The following is a 19,669-nucleotide window of genomic DNA, read 5'->3' on the forward strand; positions in this document are numbered from 1 at the left end:
TACACCAGCAATTGATAACACATCAGCTCACCACTTGTATGAAAAATGATTGAGCAAAAATGCTTACAGTCTCATCAAACTAAACAAAATATCCCTCTTCATTTGTACTCCACCACCACAGTATAATACACACCCATCACCAAGAAAGGTACCGAGAATCTTGTTCTTCTAAAAGCTGTCACACTTCAAACAATTAACTCCGCTCTCAAAAACCTGAGATCTCATGAGCCTTTACTATATCGAAGGCTCAGATGAATGAAAAAACAGGACACACTGCAGCGATGTGTAGGATTTATAGAAATAATACTTACACACAGCCTATTAGTGTCAGGTTAAAAACTGGCTGAACTAAACGTGTTCTTGAAGATATCCTCATAATGCACCCAAATTTCGCCAGTGTAGGCTACTGATCACATACCCATGTATGACTGACTATCCTGCGAGATGAGAATTTTTTAGTACAGTATCACATAGTATCAGTATCTCTTGACACAAACTATGTAACCCTTCAAATAGTCTATGGTATCTGCATAAATGCAGAAGTCCCTAAGTTTGTTATAAAAAAAATACATCAGGCTCAAGTGTGACAGTGGTAGCCTTTGCAGACCCCTAGTTATTTAGTGCTGACATCTGATATTGGGAGGAAAAAACTTTGAGTTGGTATTTTACATACTTGGGAGTTTTGAATTTTTGTTTGATATTCCATTGTGCCAAACATTTCTCTACATACATTTTTTAGTTCTATGTATTTTTTCCCTCATTTTGGTTAAATCTCCCTAGAGTGTTCCCGAAGTATTATGACTCCTCCAGCTTCTCCGTCTCTTTGAAGGGAGGGTAGTATTCTCGAGCCTGTTCCAAATTGGCCATGAACTGGTGTGTTAGATCTGGCTCTGGAGTACCAGTGAATATGCTCTGAAGAGCCACTGAGGGTGAGGGGGCCCCTCAGAAAAAGACATTTCAATATACAGTACTGTACTCAATTCTCTATTTTTTATTGTAATATTTACATCTGGAGTGATACTAAGAATTATGTAATTTCTGCTTTACATCATGCCAAGTTTCAAAGATAGTATAGAGCTCACCGAGCATCATGGATCTGTGCTTCTCTTCCTCAAAACGCAGTGCAGAATCATCCCTTTCACGTTGCAGCTTTTCAGAAAAACGCTTGAGGGAGGAAATTTCTTGATCTTTCTTGAGCTCGAGTTCATCCTTCTCGATTTTGAGGGAGTGGATGGTCGAGTTCAGCTTATCTTCTAGCTCGGACTGCAAATTATTCTGAAAAACCATTACCAAAGAATATTAACCTTTAATATACCTTATTATTAAGAATAAATGTATTTATTATGACATCAGGAGCAATTCATATTAATATACATAATGGTTTAATGTTGAAAAGAGAGAAGGTTATTCATTTTGTACTTCACATTAAAATTCAATCATACCGATTATTTGTCATAAACTGACTTAACAAAATGCAATTTTCCCTCCACATAATGGTGGCGACGCTGCCCACTATTATGTGGCACAAACAGCCTCATATTCCCTGCAATAAAAGGGAGGGAAGATTGCTTTTTTTTTTTTTCACTAGGCTGATGCCCCCCCCCCTACCTTATTAAAGTTTAAAATGACATAATAATGATGATTAATTTATTTCACAATATTTCATCCTCTTTGCTTGCTATAGCAAGTCAATACATTGTCATTGATATAAACACTTCCTTAAAAAAAGAACTACTCTGAAGGAAAAGCAAGCCTTGCCATCTAGTGAGAATGTTGTCCTTCCAGTAATCCTAAATCACAAGACAGTTATACATACTCTACATGTAGCTTATAGAATATTTTGTTCAGCTTCCACACACCCAGAACACAGATAGCTATGTATACAAGTGACATCACTAATAGTAAGTTTGGCTAAAGAATTCACCTAATTACCTACACCAAATGTGGCATGGAATTATGCTTTTCAAGGCAAATAAATTGCAATAAATAAAAACAGAACTTACAAGTATAAATTAGTTATAGTTCTTCAAAATAGGTCAATGCAAAACCAAAGCTGCCCACTTAAGCGTATTGCTATTGAAATTATAATTCATGTTGTAAGGGCCCAGGAAGCCTGCAACTAAGTGTAGCGAGGTCCCCTTAGGTCAACTACTAAAATTTCTGCAGGATGCAACCCTCAACAGTTGCCTACCTCCTGGGTATTTATATTCTGCTAGGTAAACAGAAGCATCAGGTGAAAGGAAAAGTGCCCAACTATTTCTGTTCTACCAGGGAATTGAACCATGGGTCCTCAATTGTTAGTCGAGAACATAGACCACTGTGCTACAAACATTTATTCCTGCATGAAACAACCACAATGCTGATGATTAATATATAGCATTCTGTACCTTTTCTTTGCGCAAATCATCTATCATCTCTTCCTGCTGGTCACGTAACACCATCATTGCCTTTTTGTGCTCCGTTTCCTTCTCATCCAAGCGGCGTTCCAAAGCAGTTCGAGCCTCCCGTAATTTAGTCAGCTCACCCTCAAGTTCACGCTGGAGTTTGTTCATCTAAAATAATGATAATGTTATATCAAACCAAGCAAATTATTAAATAATAATAATAATAATAATAATAATAATAATGAACATTTGATTTCCTGAAGATGATCAAGAATGACATCCCAGAGCAAACATATCTAAGGATATGAACTAGGTTCTGTAAGGAGTACAGGGCTGTAATAATCACAAGATATTTTAATTATTACAAAGTGCTGTAATGAGTAGTCTACATGCAGTGCAATGCAGCCTCAAAACTCCCAATCTCAATATAATGAAATCCTGAATTCAGAATAATTTTGCAGCTGAATAATAATAAGAAACTCAAACTTGCAAATGAATGCAAAAATCCAAAATAACTTGGCAATGGGAATAATAGGCAATTACATGTTTTCACAATTACAAAATAAACATACTAGTATATATATAGTTTTTAATGTTTACTGTATTTTGACTGAACTATAAATTATACAATAAAGTTTGTATATGCTAGATATATATATATAGATGACTGCATGGAGTTGACTGCAAAAGTTCGGGCGAAGGGGGTCACAAATGGCCATGATGTCATGTTCCAGAAATGAGCGGGATGTACGCACACCCACGTCGAGCAAATCTCAAATCACCTGTGTATGGAGTCGCTCTTTATCAGTATTCAACTGCTGATTCTCCTTCTCCAGCTGAGTTCGCCGAGCTTCATTATTTGACCACTTCTTCTCAAGGGATGATGCAAAACTCTCCAAGCTCTGTTTCTCTGCCTTCAGTGTTGCTAGTGATTCACGGAGTGCATTTAACTCCTTGTCTGCACCAGACAGTCGTACCTGATGAATTATTTAAAATTATTTATTAAATCAAATTCAGAAAAATCAATAGCAGAACTCTCTCAACAAAATTAAATGCTCCTCTTTAAATGCTGTAAATCTATATACAGTATATGCATAGGCATACCTCCATTTCTGCATTTTCCTTAGAAAGTCCTTCTTTGTCCGAGTTCAGCTGTTCAATAAGCTTGAGCTTATCAGTAAGTGTGTTAGTGAGGGTGGTGAGTTCACCCTCTAAGGATGTTTTGATGCGCTCCAGAGCAGTTAGTTGACCATGTAATTCATTCCTTTCCGAGATGGTATCATTCAATTCTAATTCAATCTGTGGAAAGAGTTTTAATATTATGTGTGCACAATTATAAATTATATTACAACATAAAATTTGAACCTACAGTACTCAATAAAAGTATCGGCTCGAGGTGGTGTGTACTTATGGCATAAAAGGTATAACAGTTGTGTGGGTTAAATATTTGAGACAGAAGTTAAAAGTGGGTACATAACATTAGGGGGGGGGGTTTTCCAGGTTTTCCCCAGAGGCACATAGATGGTATACTCAATTGGCCCCGTGCATTCATAGTGAATGGTTAGGTTGTGCGTCCTGCTCTGGCACCTCACCATCTAATCACAGTTAATAGTTGTGCTGTGGTTAGGAAGGAACTAAGCAAAGCAACCATTGCTCAGATCATTGCTTTAAAGGAAGCAGGCTACCTAATTCAGGTAATAAATTAATTGTTGGGGGGTAGCCCGGTCGACATGAGGTAATGATCACGTTTCCGAGGGAGAACAGTGATGACACACCATCACAGAAACAATGGTCTAGTCATCCAAGGAAGACTTCCTTCAAGGTCTACTTTACTGTAATGTGAAAGGTGCTCTCTAATGAACATTTAATGCTTCAAGGTCTGTGAGCATCCTGACCTTGAAGTCATTTTCCTGGGATGACAAGACCAATGTTTCTGATGGCGTGTCATCACTGCTTCCCCCTTCCGAAACGCGATCAATACTTCCTCATGTCAACTGGGCTACACTCAATTTATTACTTGAATTTGGTGGTCTGCTTTTCTTAAAGCAATAATCTGAACAAAGGTTGCTTTGCTTGCTTGGTGGGTACCATAACAACAATGCAATACCACCAACACTGTTAACTGCGATAAGACGGCGAGGTGACAGAGAGGGATGCGTAACATAACCACTCAGTATGAATGTCCGGGGCCAAATTAGCCTACTACCTGTGTGCCTCCGGAAAGCCAGGGAACCCCCTGATGTCATGTACCGGCCACTAATTTCTGTCTCACACATTCCACCCACACAACTGTCATTCCTTTCATGCCATAAGTATGCACTGCCTCGAGCAGGACGGCCCATACTTTGATCAAGTACTGAAATTTATAAATCCCAATTAATTTTTAGAGGCAATTTTTCTAACAGCTTTATATTTTTGGCAATTTATTTCGAAACTAAAAAAAAAAAAAGCATTAATGTGAAAACAAAATCTGTCTTAAAATTTGAAATTCGAGAACAAGATGCCTTGATCAATATGGCTTTTGGTGTGGTTAAAATCGTTAAAAGTCAATGTATGAAACTCTTGCAGAAATGTCTGTCCAATTTCCTCTCCAGGTAGTAATCAGAACCCTCTCCAGGGAGAGGGATTATCTCTTATCAGTTCTCAAGAAGAACTATCTGTAAGAGAATTTTGTTTGCATTTCATTAAAATAAAAATTGGTCAACATCAACAACAGGTACCAGAGGACCGTAACAAGAGAGGCAAGGCTCAAGGAGCAGACTCACAGCTGGTCACAAATGGCACAGATCAGGATGCGACAATCAAGGGGAAAGAAGACTGGCTTAAAACACGTGCACATGGAAGTAATGCAGGGACCTTTTAACAAGCTATCAACATCCTGTCCCTTTCAAACCCACTAGAGATTGTAAATTCATGTAAATATTTTAACTTAGTTAACTATGGACAAGAAAACATTGTTTTGGGACTAAAACACATCAACTGTGGGCAGACCCCACCTGCCAGACTTCTACAAGTTAGGAGACTGAGTAAATGAGGGTCTTGCCACCCTAATTAGGTGCATCATGGTACTGCCACCTCTTGGTGGCTGATGTAGGTTGTCAGGAAAGCAAACACGAAGTTTGTGGGAACAGTGTTAAGAAACACTTTAACACAACCAGACCGTAAATATACGGCGGGCTTGGCTAACGGGTTCCGCAATCGTGCCGTAAATAGCCAGCCGATCTAAAAAAACATATAAAATCCAATTCTTATTCGATTGACTTGGGGTTAGTATGAAAATGTTTGCCATTAAATTTCCGTTTTCTCTAATAGGCACATGGCCTATTTGAGAAAACGGCATTGTATTGTAACTTAGAGGAGAGACTATTGAGTTGTTGACACAACGAGGGTAATCGCCCACTTCACACACTCTTGGTGTGGGCCGCGATCATGATTCTACATTTATATGCATATGTCTGTGTAGGGAATTTTATTGCGAGTTCAGTGATATAAAATATAACGCTGTAGGACTAATGTGGAGCTGACAACAAACAAAAGAGTATGAACATTTTGTTGCTGTTTGGGCGTCACGGCGAGTGATCTACGTTTTATTTATTTCGTGGTGGGATAGCTAATGCTTTGGTGACATGTTATACATATGATCTTGTAGAGAATTTTATTGCCAACACATTGATACCAAAATTAAATACATAGCTCGAGAATTGGTGTCAGGAGAGTGAAAAAATGACACACTTTTTGGTGTTTACGCTCAAGAGCCCAAAACGCCGCGCGCACAATGCGCTATTTTTTTCACGGGGCGTGCGCGCATTAAAGTGTTAATGGTCACTTGTGATGCCAGGAGGAGACTTGGAAAGGTTAAGTTTTTATGAGTGTACTTTTTGTCAGTCATTCTGGGCAATCTCCAATAACCCTCTAGCTAATATATGATCCATCAGAAATGTTTTAAAACTCCCTATAATAGCATGCTGGCTGACTGTTCACAATGCTATCTATAGGCAATGGATCTTACCTTAGGGAGTCAAAATTATTCACTAAGTCAAAAGAGATTACATAAATATACCTTTTCCTTATCTAGATTAAGAAGATTAATTTTTTCATTCAGAGTTGTAATTGTTGTTTCTTGGCTAATGCGCTCCTCTCCTAGAGCCTCCAAGTCGTCCTTGAGTCTCTCCATCTCTGCTCGTAGTTCCGCTCTCTCGGTCCCCAAGGCTGCACGTTCTGTCTCCAGAGATGTGATCTTGGAGACCAGCTGTGATTTATCTTGACCTAAGTTAATACTGTATGACTCAACCTGAAGTTATATGAAGAAAAGATAGCTTTAGTTCTTACAACAAAACACTGACATTCATTATTGGGATAAAATACAGTCAACAGCTTCATATTTAAACTGATTCAGAAAACTAACATTTCAAGTACTTTTCTGAAATGCTAATCACTTACTGATACTATGTAATAATGTTCTTGTTGTAACTGAATATTCATAATTCTGATTACTATTCAATGTTATAATAGCAACCTGAAACAGCAAAACAAACCTACAAGCTCTACAATATATGTTAAGATGTTGTTATAAAATATAAATTAAAAATTAAATAACTGTTAGTTAATTTCATTGTTTTAATGATGCATGAAGAGTGTGTTGGTTTAATGTAAGAAAAAAATGTATATACATAAACATTAACCACTGCACTACCCGACATTACTCGAAGTAGATGTTGTGCAAGCCGAAATAATCCGATTTCAAGATATCCTAAAATTCAAAGCACATGCACGGTAGGTTGAGTACGAGATGAATGCCTGAGGCCTCCAGTGAGCGGCAGATATTTTGAAAAAAATTCTCAGACTGCCCCAGAGCCGTGGCTAATCTCAGTCCTGATCGAGCAGCCATGGCTGACACACCCACCTCTAGCTCCCAATTCCCTGTGGGACGTGGTGTTGAAAGATCACTGTCTGAAGGGGGAAATTCAGACATTATTGTTTGAAGAAGAAAAAGGTAGTGATATTGATGAATCAAGGAATGATAAAGACCTAACACAAGTGTCCGATACAAGTGGTACAGCATAAATGAGGACAATACAGGGAGCGTATCCAGTAAAGGCTGAGCGCCAGGCGTGCTGCGGCCTCCCAGGCCATCGCACTCACCATCATCATCACCACCTGTGTCATCCCTAATGTCTTAATAAAGTGATACTATAGATGAAACATTTTCTGGGTTCAGTGATGATGCTTCTGATACAAGTAGCATAGATGAACAAAGTGTTAACAGCTTTCATGGTGGTGTTTTTGTCAGTGGTGATGGTGCCAGTACAAGGAGCACGGGTGAATTTGCGAGGGAGGACTGTGATAATTTTGTACCACACAAACCACAATTTGATGATTCTGATGTTGGTGTTGCACCCACTTTTCCATATACAGGTGAAGATATAAGTGATATCGGGACAGATATGAGATATCAGGACAGAATTTTGTCGTTCATCTTTTCCTAGATCTTTTCAAGACTACTTTACACACTGATCTTTTCCTAGATCTTTTCAAGACTACCTTACACTTCACAAGCTTGGCTAAATACCACCTACAGAAACTAAAGCCAACGATGTATGTGAGGGAGTTGTTTGCAAGCACACAGAATGAAGAAACATGAAGCGAAAATCTGAGTGCACCTAATGTATCGAGTGCAAAGTCGCGCTGTGTACCCATAGACTGCTTCTTTGATTATCACTCCCTTCCGAAGTACTGAGTGTTTAATTTACAGTGTATGACTGTAAATAGTGAGTGCAAGTGTACATAGTATAAATAAATTGAATATTGAACAATTAATATTGTACAAACATTATTTGTAGACACATTAGCGACACATGTATCACAGTTCCTTGGAACATTATGAATGTTCTACTGTGTACATATTATAAAGGACACAAATGTGCATCAGATATGATAAAAAAAAGTAATTAGAAAGCAATGAAAATGCATTGAAGAAATTAAGATTAAAGCTAAAACAGCTTTATAGACAAAAGAGCAAAGTGGGCAACAAAATAATCACACACACTCAATTTATATTACATATTTGAATTCTGGGCAACAGTGTGACACATGCAGAGTACAATGACATTGTGAAGATCAGAATTTTGCAAAAGTATTTATTGAAAAATATTTATAATTTCTTTAATTTATTTATGTAAAAACTGATCAAAGTAACAGTTGAAGAATTAAACGGGGGATGTGCAAGTGCATGACAAAGGTTATCCATACACATGCACAGTACGTGCACACAGTTTCACTCGGCTTGTACACTTCTGAGACCATGCATAAAACTTAACTCAATTTTGCAAATTAAATCAATTTTAAACTCTGCATTCCAATATAAAAAATATAAATAAAATGTTTATTAAACAAACAATTAGCGAGTTTAATATTAAAGGCTTATATACTTATCTCTTCGTAAATCTAAGCAATTGAAAAGGCAACCATTAATGAAATAGATTAATAGCCATTTTACCATATAATATAAATTTTCATGTTGTATGCATGGTTCTACAGAATTTATCACTTACAAAATCCAGCAAGAAACCACTAAATTATATTACCTTCTCAAGGGCCTCCCTCAGGTCAGTCTCCTGACGTAGGGAGTGAGCCAATTTTGCCTCCAATTCATTGCGCTGCCGTTCCATTGCTCGAATTTGATCCCGGAGGTCATCCTTTTCCTGATCCAACCTTTCTTCTGCTGCCCGTACCTTTCCCAGCGATTCAGACAAAATAGTAACCTGAGGGAAGATACAAAATTAGGCAACAAAAATTTAATACAAAATGATAACTTTAATTTAAATTTGTCATCAACAATGGTCAATGAAGTTCTTAAAACTTGTTCAAATAGTAGGTATAACCCATTAAGTATTAATGTGTCTTCTTATTTTAAAATTTACTAGAATGACATATATACTTCTTACAGGAGCAACCAAATATATTTTATCTCTGAGTTCTGGAGAACAATCTCTACTACACTGTCTTATACTTAACATTTATAAACAACAGCTTGCTTAAAACAAACTCTCCCAGCCTCACACAAAACACAAGATGCAAGCATTACTAACAAAATCTATACATAATCTGACAAAAAGGACAGCTTGTTTTGGCATGCTAATAAATATGTATATATATATGTATATATATATATATACATATATAAAATATGAATGCATCCTTCCCCAGCAGGAAGCACAGAAATGTTCCTAAAGTTACATCTGCCCTCGACTGGACTAATATCATCATGGCATAAGAATATTTGTTTATGTCTATATACATGCCACCCTTAAAGCATGTATATAGCATGTTTAAAGCATATTTTAATATTCATAATTAAAATAGTTAGACAAAACATTAACAATATTATACAAAACAGCACCAGTCTAAAAACAAAAAATTTGCTTCACACAGGAAACGTAACAAAAGACAATATTGTTGAAACGGAATCAAATTTCCAGAGCCTTTCAATTTATGAATCATTGTACAGCATTTGAAATAGTTGATTGTTTAAAAATTTTGTCTACTTTTAAAATTACAGAGGAACCTCGGGTGACGAGCGGCTCCATCTACGAGCATTTCAAGTAATGAGCAAGCAACTCGCAGAACATTTGTCTCAAGTGACGAGCTTCCATTCGTTAATGAGAAAACCATGTGGTGCTTCCTAGCGCTTTCGCTGGTTCTCGCAAATTCTCGGACGCTTCTGATGATGCAAATCAATGATTTTTTTTTTAAAGATGCTAATGATGCTAGGATGTAAAGGGGTGATTGCTGTAATGTTGCAAAGCATTAATTTTTTTTAGAAAAAATAAAAAAATTGAAAAAAATTGAAAAAAGAACACTTGTCAAAAAGATTTGTTTAGTTTATGTCAGGTAGGCTACTCTATATTTTTTATGAAAAAAAAAATAGAATATCACATTGATGTTTTTCGGTGGTGGAACGGATTAATTTTATTTCCATTATTTTAAATGGGGAAATTCGTTTCTCAAGACGAGCCTTTCACATGACGAGCTCGGTGCCGGAACAGACAAAATTAGTTAACCGAGGTTCCACTGTATTCTCGAATCTCTGAGGGCTTAAGTGGTTTGTTTATATTTATTTTTGTGTTAAGAGTGTATGTAGTTATCTGTTATCCAAAGTGAAGGACACAGAGGCCTGGTGAGACTACAAGCCCTGAAGTGTCAGTACTGACTAAAAGAGCTAAAGCTCAACCCTTGTAAGCACAACTAGGTGAGTACTTATTCTCTGGGAACCCTCAGTCCCAGAGACAAGGAGCAACACTTCAAATCCAAGCGTGTCTTCATTTTCTTGGGGTTATCTTGAGATAACCCCAAGAAATCTTTCGGGGCTTAGCTTCCCCGCGACCCGTTCCTTGACAAGGCCTCCTTTTTGTTACACCTACCCCCCAGGAAGCAGCCCGTAGCAGCTGTCGAACTCCCAGGTGCCTATTTACTGCTCGGTAACAGGGGCATCAAGGTGAAAGAAACATTTTGCCCATTTGTCTCTGCCTCCAGCAGAGATCAAACCCAGAACATCAGGACTACGAATCAGAAATGCTGTCCACCCAGCTGTCAGGCGCCCTTCTCATAATAAGTGCTCTTGTATAAATTGACTAAGATGAGAGTTACAGAAGCACATGATTTAATAAAAAGAATGAGGAGCACATGACAGCATACAGGGAGGTCTTTGAATAGTTAAGGAGAAAGGTCAAGTAGAAACCATTCATGTCTAAGGTGTTGCAGCCATTCCTCCACCTTGTGTCCCAAGTTGATGACACATTTGCACTCCAAAGACACCATCACACACTGTCAAGATAGCACCTTGAACTCCAATGTACTTCCTTGTACTTCAGAGATGACACTTGGTATTAAACAACTGACTTCTACAGCATCCATTTAAATAGAGTACAAGGAGTTTGAGGCTGATAATCCAGCATATAAACCAATCCCTATGATTCACAGGCCATTATCATCATTGGCAAGTACAATCAGCAACATGCTTTAGAATACCTTCTTTCTGAAAAGGCCTGTTATCCAGTTTGGGTTTGTTCAGATAAAAACGTTTGGGATAACTGGAGGGGCGGGCAGTCTGAATAAAAATGTGCAATAAAGATAGAACTAGTTTGCCCACTGACCATACACAGCACCACTTGAGCAGTGTTCATACACTTATGGATGGTTCAGAAGCTTCAACTCTACCATGGCATTAGGTACATTAGAGTACATGGTGAAAGGCAGTCTGCTGAGGTTACCTTATCACCATAAATCTCCACTTCAGTCAACCCAATACTATCATCATCCACCACCACCTTTTCTATCTAAACAACAATGCTCCATCAATTATAATCTTAAAGTTAACAAGCAGATCAGAATTTCTCATATTGGCGAGAACAAACAAAACACTTGAATTTTTGCAAAAATATAGTAAATTTTTTTCCCCTAGCTTTTTAGGATGATGAACCACTTATCCGAACACAACAGGTTATCTGTTCAGTCTCAGTCCCGAAAGGGTTTGGAAACCACATAGTTGACTGTATTGTATTGTAAACTAGTTCATGTATGACTTCGTGAATTCTTGGGAATGTAACTAATTTTCCCATAAACCTGTAACTTACACAATGCTATTTTATGGGAAGGTGATTTTCCAAAACATAACCCTCACATTCAGCAAGTGTTGATTGTATCTTCAATATCAATATCCACATGAATTCTTGCTTATTCAGTTAATATGTAAAGGCACTAAATTTGATTCCATTGAAAATATGTTTCCACTTTCATAAAAGACATTATATGATCTGCACACTGCATTTTGAAGAAACACTAAGAACTTCTGCACACTGACAGAATAGCATTAAAATGCTGAATTTCAGGAAAGCAAACTAAAATCATAAACATATGGTAACAGATATATATTCCTTATGAAATAACTAAGCAGGAAATATCTGCACAAAAGCACCAATAAACATTTCATTAGCAGGTGTCATGAATAATATATGAGTTAATACGTGCGATGGTACTGAAACATTTAAACGGACATCCGGCTACTATTGGTACTCATATAAACAAATTCAATGACTTGAGAGTTGAAATAAGTTTAGAGGTGAAACAACATTCCAAGCACTAGTACTTTCTATGCAAAAATAAAGTGTCTATGGATATCCATTTAATGCTTGTTAATCAACACCACTAAATGTGCACAAAAACAAATGAAAGCTATTTAGCTTGAGACCTAGTTCTGTATGCATGGTGGACGCTCGGTTCATTTTACGAATACTGTATACAATACTCAGAAAATATTTTATTCAAACTTTTCTTTACGTACCTGTGAACTTTTATTTAATATTTTATTTTATTTATATAACTATACATGTTATTAAAGACTTTCAGTATTAAAGAAAATTTGGACTTTTGTTGTACTTATTGTTGTAACAGGATGGTTTATGAAAGTTCTCTTTGGACCATTATCTCAAAAGACTTCTCCATTTAGTCCTGAGTGCATCACTTGATATCAGAGTGCCTGCTGCATACAGCCCTTAGTTCCCCACATCTAGAATTCTTGCCAGAAATTTCAAATGTTATCTCATCAATCACTTCCATTCTCACTGACTTTCTAGGCAAAACGAGTGATTATAGAAATGCTTTACCTTATGGCTTTCCTTTGTCCAAGTTTAGAAGGAATAGTCAAAGATGTGTGATGAAGTGACATTACCCAAGAGAATTGGCATTAAGGATGGCGAGGTGAAGCAATCATTGAGTGAGAGGTAGATAAAGTAGGCTAAGTTGTGGGCTCTAAAAATGTGTGTCATATTGAGAAACATTTTGCGGTAGTTTCCTAACTGTGCAGTAGGTAGCCTCTAGAAGGCGTTGAAGGTGGCAACTATATAATGGATCCAATAAACGAGTCCATAACATTCCCTGTACAATTTTAGCACTGAACTCTGTGAGCAATGGCATATTGCTCAAAAACAACTTTTCAAATTTTTATACTTGGTACAGTATTTATAAATTTTATACTCGGTATTTATTTATATTCCGTCTCTTACATCAAAGATATAAATCTCTACATCAGGGCTTGTAAAATACCTCTGCTCATATTGGTTTACATAGCAGTATCACAAATGACTTTGAATATAAATACTTATATATAACGTGTATATACAGCGTAATAATAGTAAAAAGGAGTGTGGGGGAGAAGCCATTTTGGTGATGGGTGTGGCAACATCTGCATGATTTGTCATGTTGGTAGGGGGGTGCCCACTATGCTCTTTGGGCATTATACCGGCTTAGTTGAACAGTTATACTGAACAAAACATGTGGATACTTATATAACATCTGTATATAGGGTAATAACACCACAAACAGTACTGTTGGGAGGGGGTGAAATTTTAGTGCGTCTGACCTTGAATGTGTGAGGGAAGCAGCCGCCAGCTGACTGTGTGCAGCGACGTCTCTTAGTGCATGAACTAAATAGTTATATCAACTTAGTTGTACAGTTGTGGTGAACAAAACATGTAGATACTTATATATAACGTCTGTATATAGTGAATAAAAGGAAAAAAGTATTGTGGGAGGAGCATGTGGGTGAGTCAGGTAAGTTGAGGGAGGGAGGAAGTAGCAGCCAGTGGCGGGCTGCCACTGCCACTGCCAACTTAGTGGTTCGTTATGGTGAACAAGAATGTAGATACTTATATATAACGTCTGTATATAGTGAATAAAAGCAAAAAAGTATGGTGGGAAGAGAATGTAAGCGAGTGAGGTGTTGAGGGAGTGAGTGGCAGCGAATGGCAACTGGTGTGTGGTGGTCACTCCTCGTTGCTTTTTGACTCATAATACCAACTTAGTGGTTCGTTATGGTGAACAAAACATGCAGATACTTATATATAACCTGTGTATATAGTGTGATAACCGACAAAGTATTTGTTCACTGTTTGATGAACATAATAATTGAATCAACAATATGCACACCATATTTTTGAGTACAGCGATGATTCACTCATTTTATTATATAAATATATCACACTACACACTATTGAATAATATTACAGAAAAAACTACGAAAAATCAATCAGGGACATTGAAATAATTATGTAATTATCTCTTTGTAGCCACTCCTGCTCGACAGCTGGGAGCAACAGACCGTCAGGGACGCACGCTGAGTCAGCGCCTGTTTTTTGCCTGACTTCCCCGCCCTATAGCGGGCAATATATGCCACTTATGATTGTTTTATTATTTTTCTCATGATCAGAGAACACAAATTAACAGGTTTAGAAGAATTTTTTTTTGGCATGCGCCTATAGGTGACAAATGCTAATTAGCCCTGAGCAACACAAGGGTTAAATCTCACGTGAAATTAAAATAATATAATGACAAAATCTATTAAGGGACTGGGAAACATGTATCATTTAAATCATTACAATTATCCTTATAATAATAATAAGGATAATAATTATCCTTATTATCCTTATCCTTATATTTGTTTTTTGGGGGGGTTATTTTTTCTTGACTTCATTTCAACACATATTGACCTACAACTTTCACATATTCGAGTACAAATGCCAATTAATGTTTATAAAAACATACAAGTAAATTAATGAATTAGAACTACCATAATTATTGTCGATAACTTGAACTTCAATTATCTCGATAATACAAATTTTCAACTTGGAGTGAGCATCAAAAATCCAGTTTCAGACCAATTCTCACAATTTTTACATATAGTGGGCACAGTTGTCAGTTTTATGATCCTATTTTATTGTTTTTTTTCATAAACCCTAAATGTTGGGAGTTATGAATTTTTTAGTCAAAATTTGCGCATATTTCAAATGTCATACTGTATTAACAATTTTGTTTACAGTACTATACTGAATTCTATAATATTAACAAATACAAATGAAGATCATATGCTCTTCTCTGAGTATAACAACACCAAACAATCCATTTGTGATATTTTATATTTTTGATGCTCACTTGAAAATCTGAAATTTTCAATATTCAATTTTATAATTATTTTCAATTTTCTTGTTTTTCAAGTTACGTTGGTAATTATTTTGACAAAGTTGGAGCATGTGCCTAGTGGATTACGTACAAAAAAAAATTGAAAGCGTTTGAGCAAAATTTAAAAATTTTGACCGTTTTCGTTTCCTGGCCCCTTAATATACTGTATGTTTACTTAATTTTCTGTACCCAATATTTATGCACTTGTATCTAAGGGTCAAAACCAACAGCAAGCGTCCGTGACTATCTTGACCTACTGCACCACCAGGAGGTACCAGAGCCCTGCCCTCTCAAAAAGACAAAGCAACTGAGGGAGACAGAAAACTCAGCACACTGTGGAAGCCCCCTCTAAAGTGAAAAAAAAAATTATGCCCAAAATTGTCTTTCATGTACAGTGGGATGGTGTACATTTTTGTTTCAATTTTGCTTACTGAACATCACATCTTCAGCTGCTGAAAATTATCCAGTGACTTAATATATTCACTACAGATAGTAAACAAATCTGACTTTATATTTGCAAACTATTTACCTCATAGCATTAAGAAATATAAATGCATGATAATAATGAGGGGGTGCTTCGATAAATACATAAAAGTGTCAATAAAAACTGGAAATATAATATGGCAAGAGTACAGAGCAAAGAAATAAAAAAGGGTGTTTGTTGGTGTGTAAGTTATAGGATCTCAAAATGCACTCTAGTGTGAGTAAGGCCAAAGTGAATAACCATAAAGAACAGAATGAGCACATTTCCCCATGGTTAAGTGTTTCCATGGACTACTAAGGCCAGCAGAACTACTACCTAGAAAGAGTGAAGATACAGCATATAGTTCAAATATGGTAAATACTAAAGTGAGCTTACTGTGTCCATACTAAACGGTTTAATAATGAGTGAATACTGTTCCTTCTAAATCATTAACTAATCATTAATTGACTTTTGAATGATTGTATGGCAAATAAGACGAGTGATGCTGATAAATAAAAGTTTCTGTGCATTAGGAGTCTACGGGGAAGTGGATCTGCAGCACGTCGTTCTTATTTAATCATACAAATCATTGTGAAAATGATAGATGATATCTTTTGCTTTTTACTGGCAAATATTACTATTTCCAATTAAAATTACATTGATTAATTATTACTTAACGAGCAGTAATCATTCCTCGTATTATACTCATAACATTATCAATTTAACTTGATATTTACTGTTTGACTGTTATTAAAGCAAATTCAGCTAAATGCATTAATGATATATAAATATCTGAATACATCCCTGAAAATATAGACTATCTTCATATTTCCTGTCGAGTTGTAAGTAGACATGCAATACTTTATTACTGTACCTGAAAATATGAATACTAAACAAATATTTATTTCAACTAAATTTGTCTGTTTCAATTGAACGATGTAAACTAAAACAGTACCTGCTGCTGCACGCTAGAAAGTTCAGAGTTGAGAATAGTTATGGTGTGGACATTCTTTTGGACTTCCTCCTTTTCTTTGGTGAGCTTAGAGTTGAGGTAGGCTCGCTCTTCACCAAGTGCAACCTTCTCTTTCTCCAGCTCTGATAACTGACGGTTACGGCGTTCTGTCTCTTCCTTGGCAGTCTCCAACTAGTAAGTTTTAAATTAGTATTTTTATCCATTTCTTGAGATTTCAATTATTATTCAAGTGTTCCAATTTAACAAATCAAAGTCGAATTATAAAATTCCATACAAACTGTGCACACCTGAGATTTAAGAGTTTGTTTAGCTTTCTCCAAACTACTCTTTTCTGCAACAATTGCATCCAAATCTTCAGTGAGCCTGTCCTTCTCCCTCGAAACTTCATCCTTTTGCCGGGAAATGGACTCCATTTCATCACGGAGTTCTCCAATTGTGGACTCGAGCACACGCTGGGCTGCCTCTGCACTTTCATACTGCTTACGAAGTGATGCCAGTTGATCCTTTGATGATGTTAGTTTGAGCTGGACGTCAAAACAGATAAATTTTAGCCGTGTATTGAATTTATTAAAAATACATTACACAACTGTATTGTAGTTAGAAATTTTAATAAATATTTATATATATAAATCATCATGAACATTGTCAACAATAAATTATCATGAAAGACAATGATTCATTATAACTAATTCAAAGAGTAAACAAATTCCGAGATTTGTAACAACATACAGTACAAACCTGCAATTCGTGGATCTGAACATGGCGATTAGAAAGTGCTGTGCGGACAGCAGAAACTGTGCTTTGTGGCAAGTCTGGTGCTACCCCCTGCTCCGTGTCTCGTACAATCCTGCTGGGTTATAGTACAATTGTTTACTTTTTAATTTGTTTTAGCAGCCTAGAGAATTCTTATTAATATTTATATATTGCATTTATGAAACATTAGCACTGTATGTAATGAAAAGCCATTTTTTTCGGGGGGGAAGAGAGGTATTTAGTGACTCTGTTACTAGCTGCCTCGGCCCCTTAAATGAGTGTGTGAACTGTATTTCAGAGGAAACAATGTGGGGATCTTATTTTGACAAGTAGTAATTGTTCAGCCAGTGTTATAATCATCACTGAACACACAAATTATAATTTATTTGTGCTAAAATATTTTCCATTTGCAAATTTTATCATCCACTATTTAACCAATTTTATTTATTCTCATACTTTGTTGAAATATTTCTTCAATATAATATAATCTAATTCTCAATCTTCGAATAATATACCATAAGTACAGAATATACCATAAGAGGCAATTTTTGAAAAGTTCAAAATCTCATATACTGTACAATGGGGCCTCGACTTACGATGCTAATCCGTTCCCAGAGACGGATCGTAAGTCGAAATATCTTAAGTCGAAGCGATTTTTCCCATACGAAATAAAGGGATTTGAATTAATCCGTTCCCCACCCTCCAAAATATTAACATACAAATACATTTTATACTAAATATAATGTTTTTTCTAACTACAATACAGTACCTAAATTTATCTTACCTTTATGGAGGGCTCTTGATGGCATATGGAAGATGGTGATGGGGGGGAGGAGGAGGAGGAGAGTTGTTACTGTTTGGAAGGGGAGTCCCCTTCCATTATCACATCAGGTAGTGATGTTTTCTCTGGGGTACTCTCTCTCCTACGTTTTGCCTGAATACCACTAGGACCTGGTTGTGGTTCAGTGCTTGTTTGTCTCACTACAAATTTGTCAAGAGATATATATTTTTCTCTTTTTTTAACATTTGTCTGTAATGATATATCACTTTAGCACCCATAATGTCCTTTTTCTTAGCCAGTATGGTAGATATCGTTGACTGAGATTTGTTGTACTGCCTAGCCAGTCCAACAACCCACACACGATCTTCATATTTACGAATGATCTGTTGTTTCTGCTCTATGGTCATCCTAACATGGGTTTTCATATGTTGAGCCTTACCACTGACTTTCCTGGGACTCATGGCGTGATATATAATAACTACTTTAATGTTCAAAATGCAAAAAATCACCACAAAAGCGAAATTTCTTATAGGCGCGATTGTCACTAAGCGGGCAGCTGTAGTAAACTGAGGCAGGTTGGCCGCGTGACCAGGAACCACGCGCTCGGTCGACCAACGTGTACCAACAAATATCGTAAGTCGGCAACACCATCGGATGTCGAGTCGCATTTTTCAATGAAATTTACATCGTAACTCAAAATTATCATAAGTAGGGGCAGTCGTAAGTCGAGGTGCCACTGTATTCTATTTAGAAATTTTCAATTTTCAGCAAAATATGCTAACTTCCAGAATAACTAGTTTATTGACTTACAATACACCTTTACCATAAATGTTATTTCTCTTGATCATCTGATGATGTAATGTAGTTAAGAAACAATTTCTTATTGCCTGTTACTTATAATAAAATGTGATGAAAGTACTGAGAGAGAGATCACCGTCAGAGTGACCAACATCAATGCTACTCAATATTTCTCACACACACACCAGCAATTTGTTAAAGAATATTATAACTCAAAATTATTCTGTGCACAGAATGAAGTTCCATACCTGAAAGCAGAAGGAGTTTTACCGTCTGCATCACCAGTGCTCTGCTCTGAATCCTTGATGACTGTCTGAGCTATTTCGACCATGTATGATTCCAGCGTGCGCACCTTCTCCTTTAGTGTCTCCTGAACCTCTGCTTCCGTCATACCTTCATCCTTTTAGAAACAAACAAAAGTAGTGCACTGATTACAGTCAGTTGGTATACTATGGAAAACTAAATAGAAAAATGATATCATGTAGTCATATTAAAAATGGGGCTAG

General features: G+C 36.6%; 1 protein-coding gene across 5 annotated transcripts in view; it reads right to left on the reverse strand.

Moving 5' to 3' along the window:
- Window positions 1-19,669, reverse strand: part of LOC123766935 (rootletin) — a 217,353-nt gene that overhangs the window by 42,146 nt on the left and 155,538 nt on the right. For 3 of the 5 annotated variants that reach the window (XM_069307477.1, XM_069307478.1, XM_069307475.1), the window contains exons 11-20: window positions 19,412-19,563; window positions 17,570-17,681; window positions 17,119-17,355; window positions 16,814-17,002; window positions 8,969-9,145; window positions 6,445-6,675; window positions 3,489-3,683; window positions 3,167-3,361; window positions 2,388-2,552; window positions 1,083-1,275 (exon numbers count right to left, since the gene is read on the reverse strand). In XM_069307477.1, coding sequence (XP_069163578.1) covers window positions 1,083-1,275; window positions 2,388-2,552; window positions 3,167-3,361; window positions 3,489-3,683; window positions 6,445-6,675; window positions 8,969-9,145; window positions 16,814-17,002; window positions 17,119-17,355; window positions 17,570-17,681; window positions 19,412-19,563 — 1,846 coding nt within the window. The remainder of the gene's footprint in view (window positions 1-1,082; window positions 1,276-2,387; window positions 2,553-3,166; window positions 3,362-3,488; window positions 3,684-6,444; window positions 6,676-8,968; window positions 9,146-16,813; window positions 17,003-17,118; window positions 17,356-17,569; window positions 17,682-19,411; window positions 19,564-19,669) is intronic. The other 2 variants (XM_069307479.1, XM_069307476.1) reach the window with 1 other exon arrangement.

Source organism: Procambarus clarkii, chromosome 60, assembly GCF_040958095.1.
Source record: "Procambarus clarkii isolate CNS0578487 chromosome 60, FALCON_Pclarkii_2.0, whole genome shotgun sequence".
Lineage (NCBI taxonomy): Eukaryota > Metazoa > Arthropoda > Malacostraca > Decapoda > Cambaridae > Procambarus > Procambarus clarkii.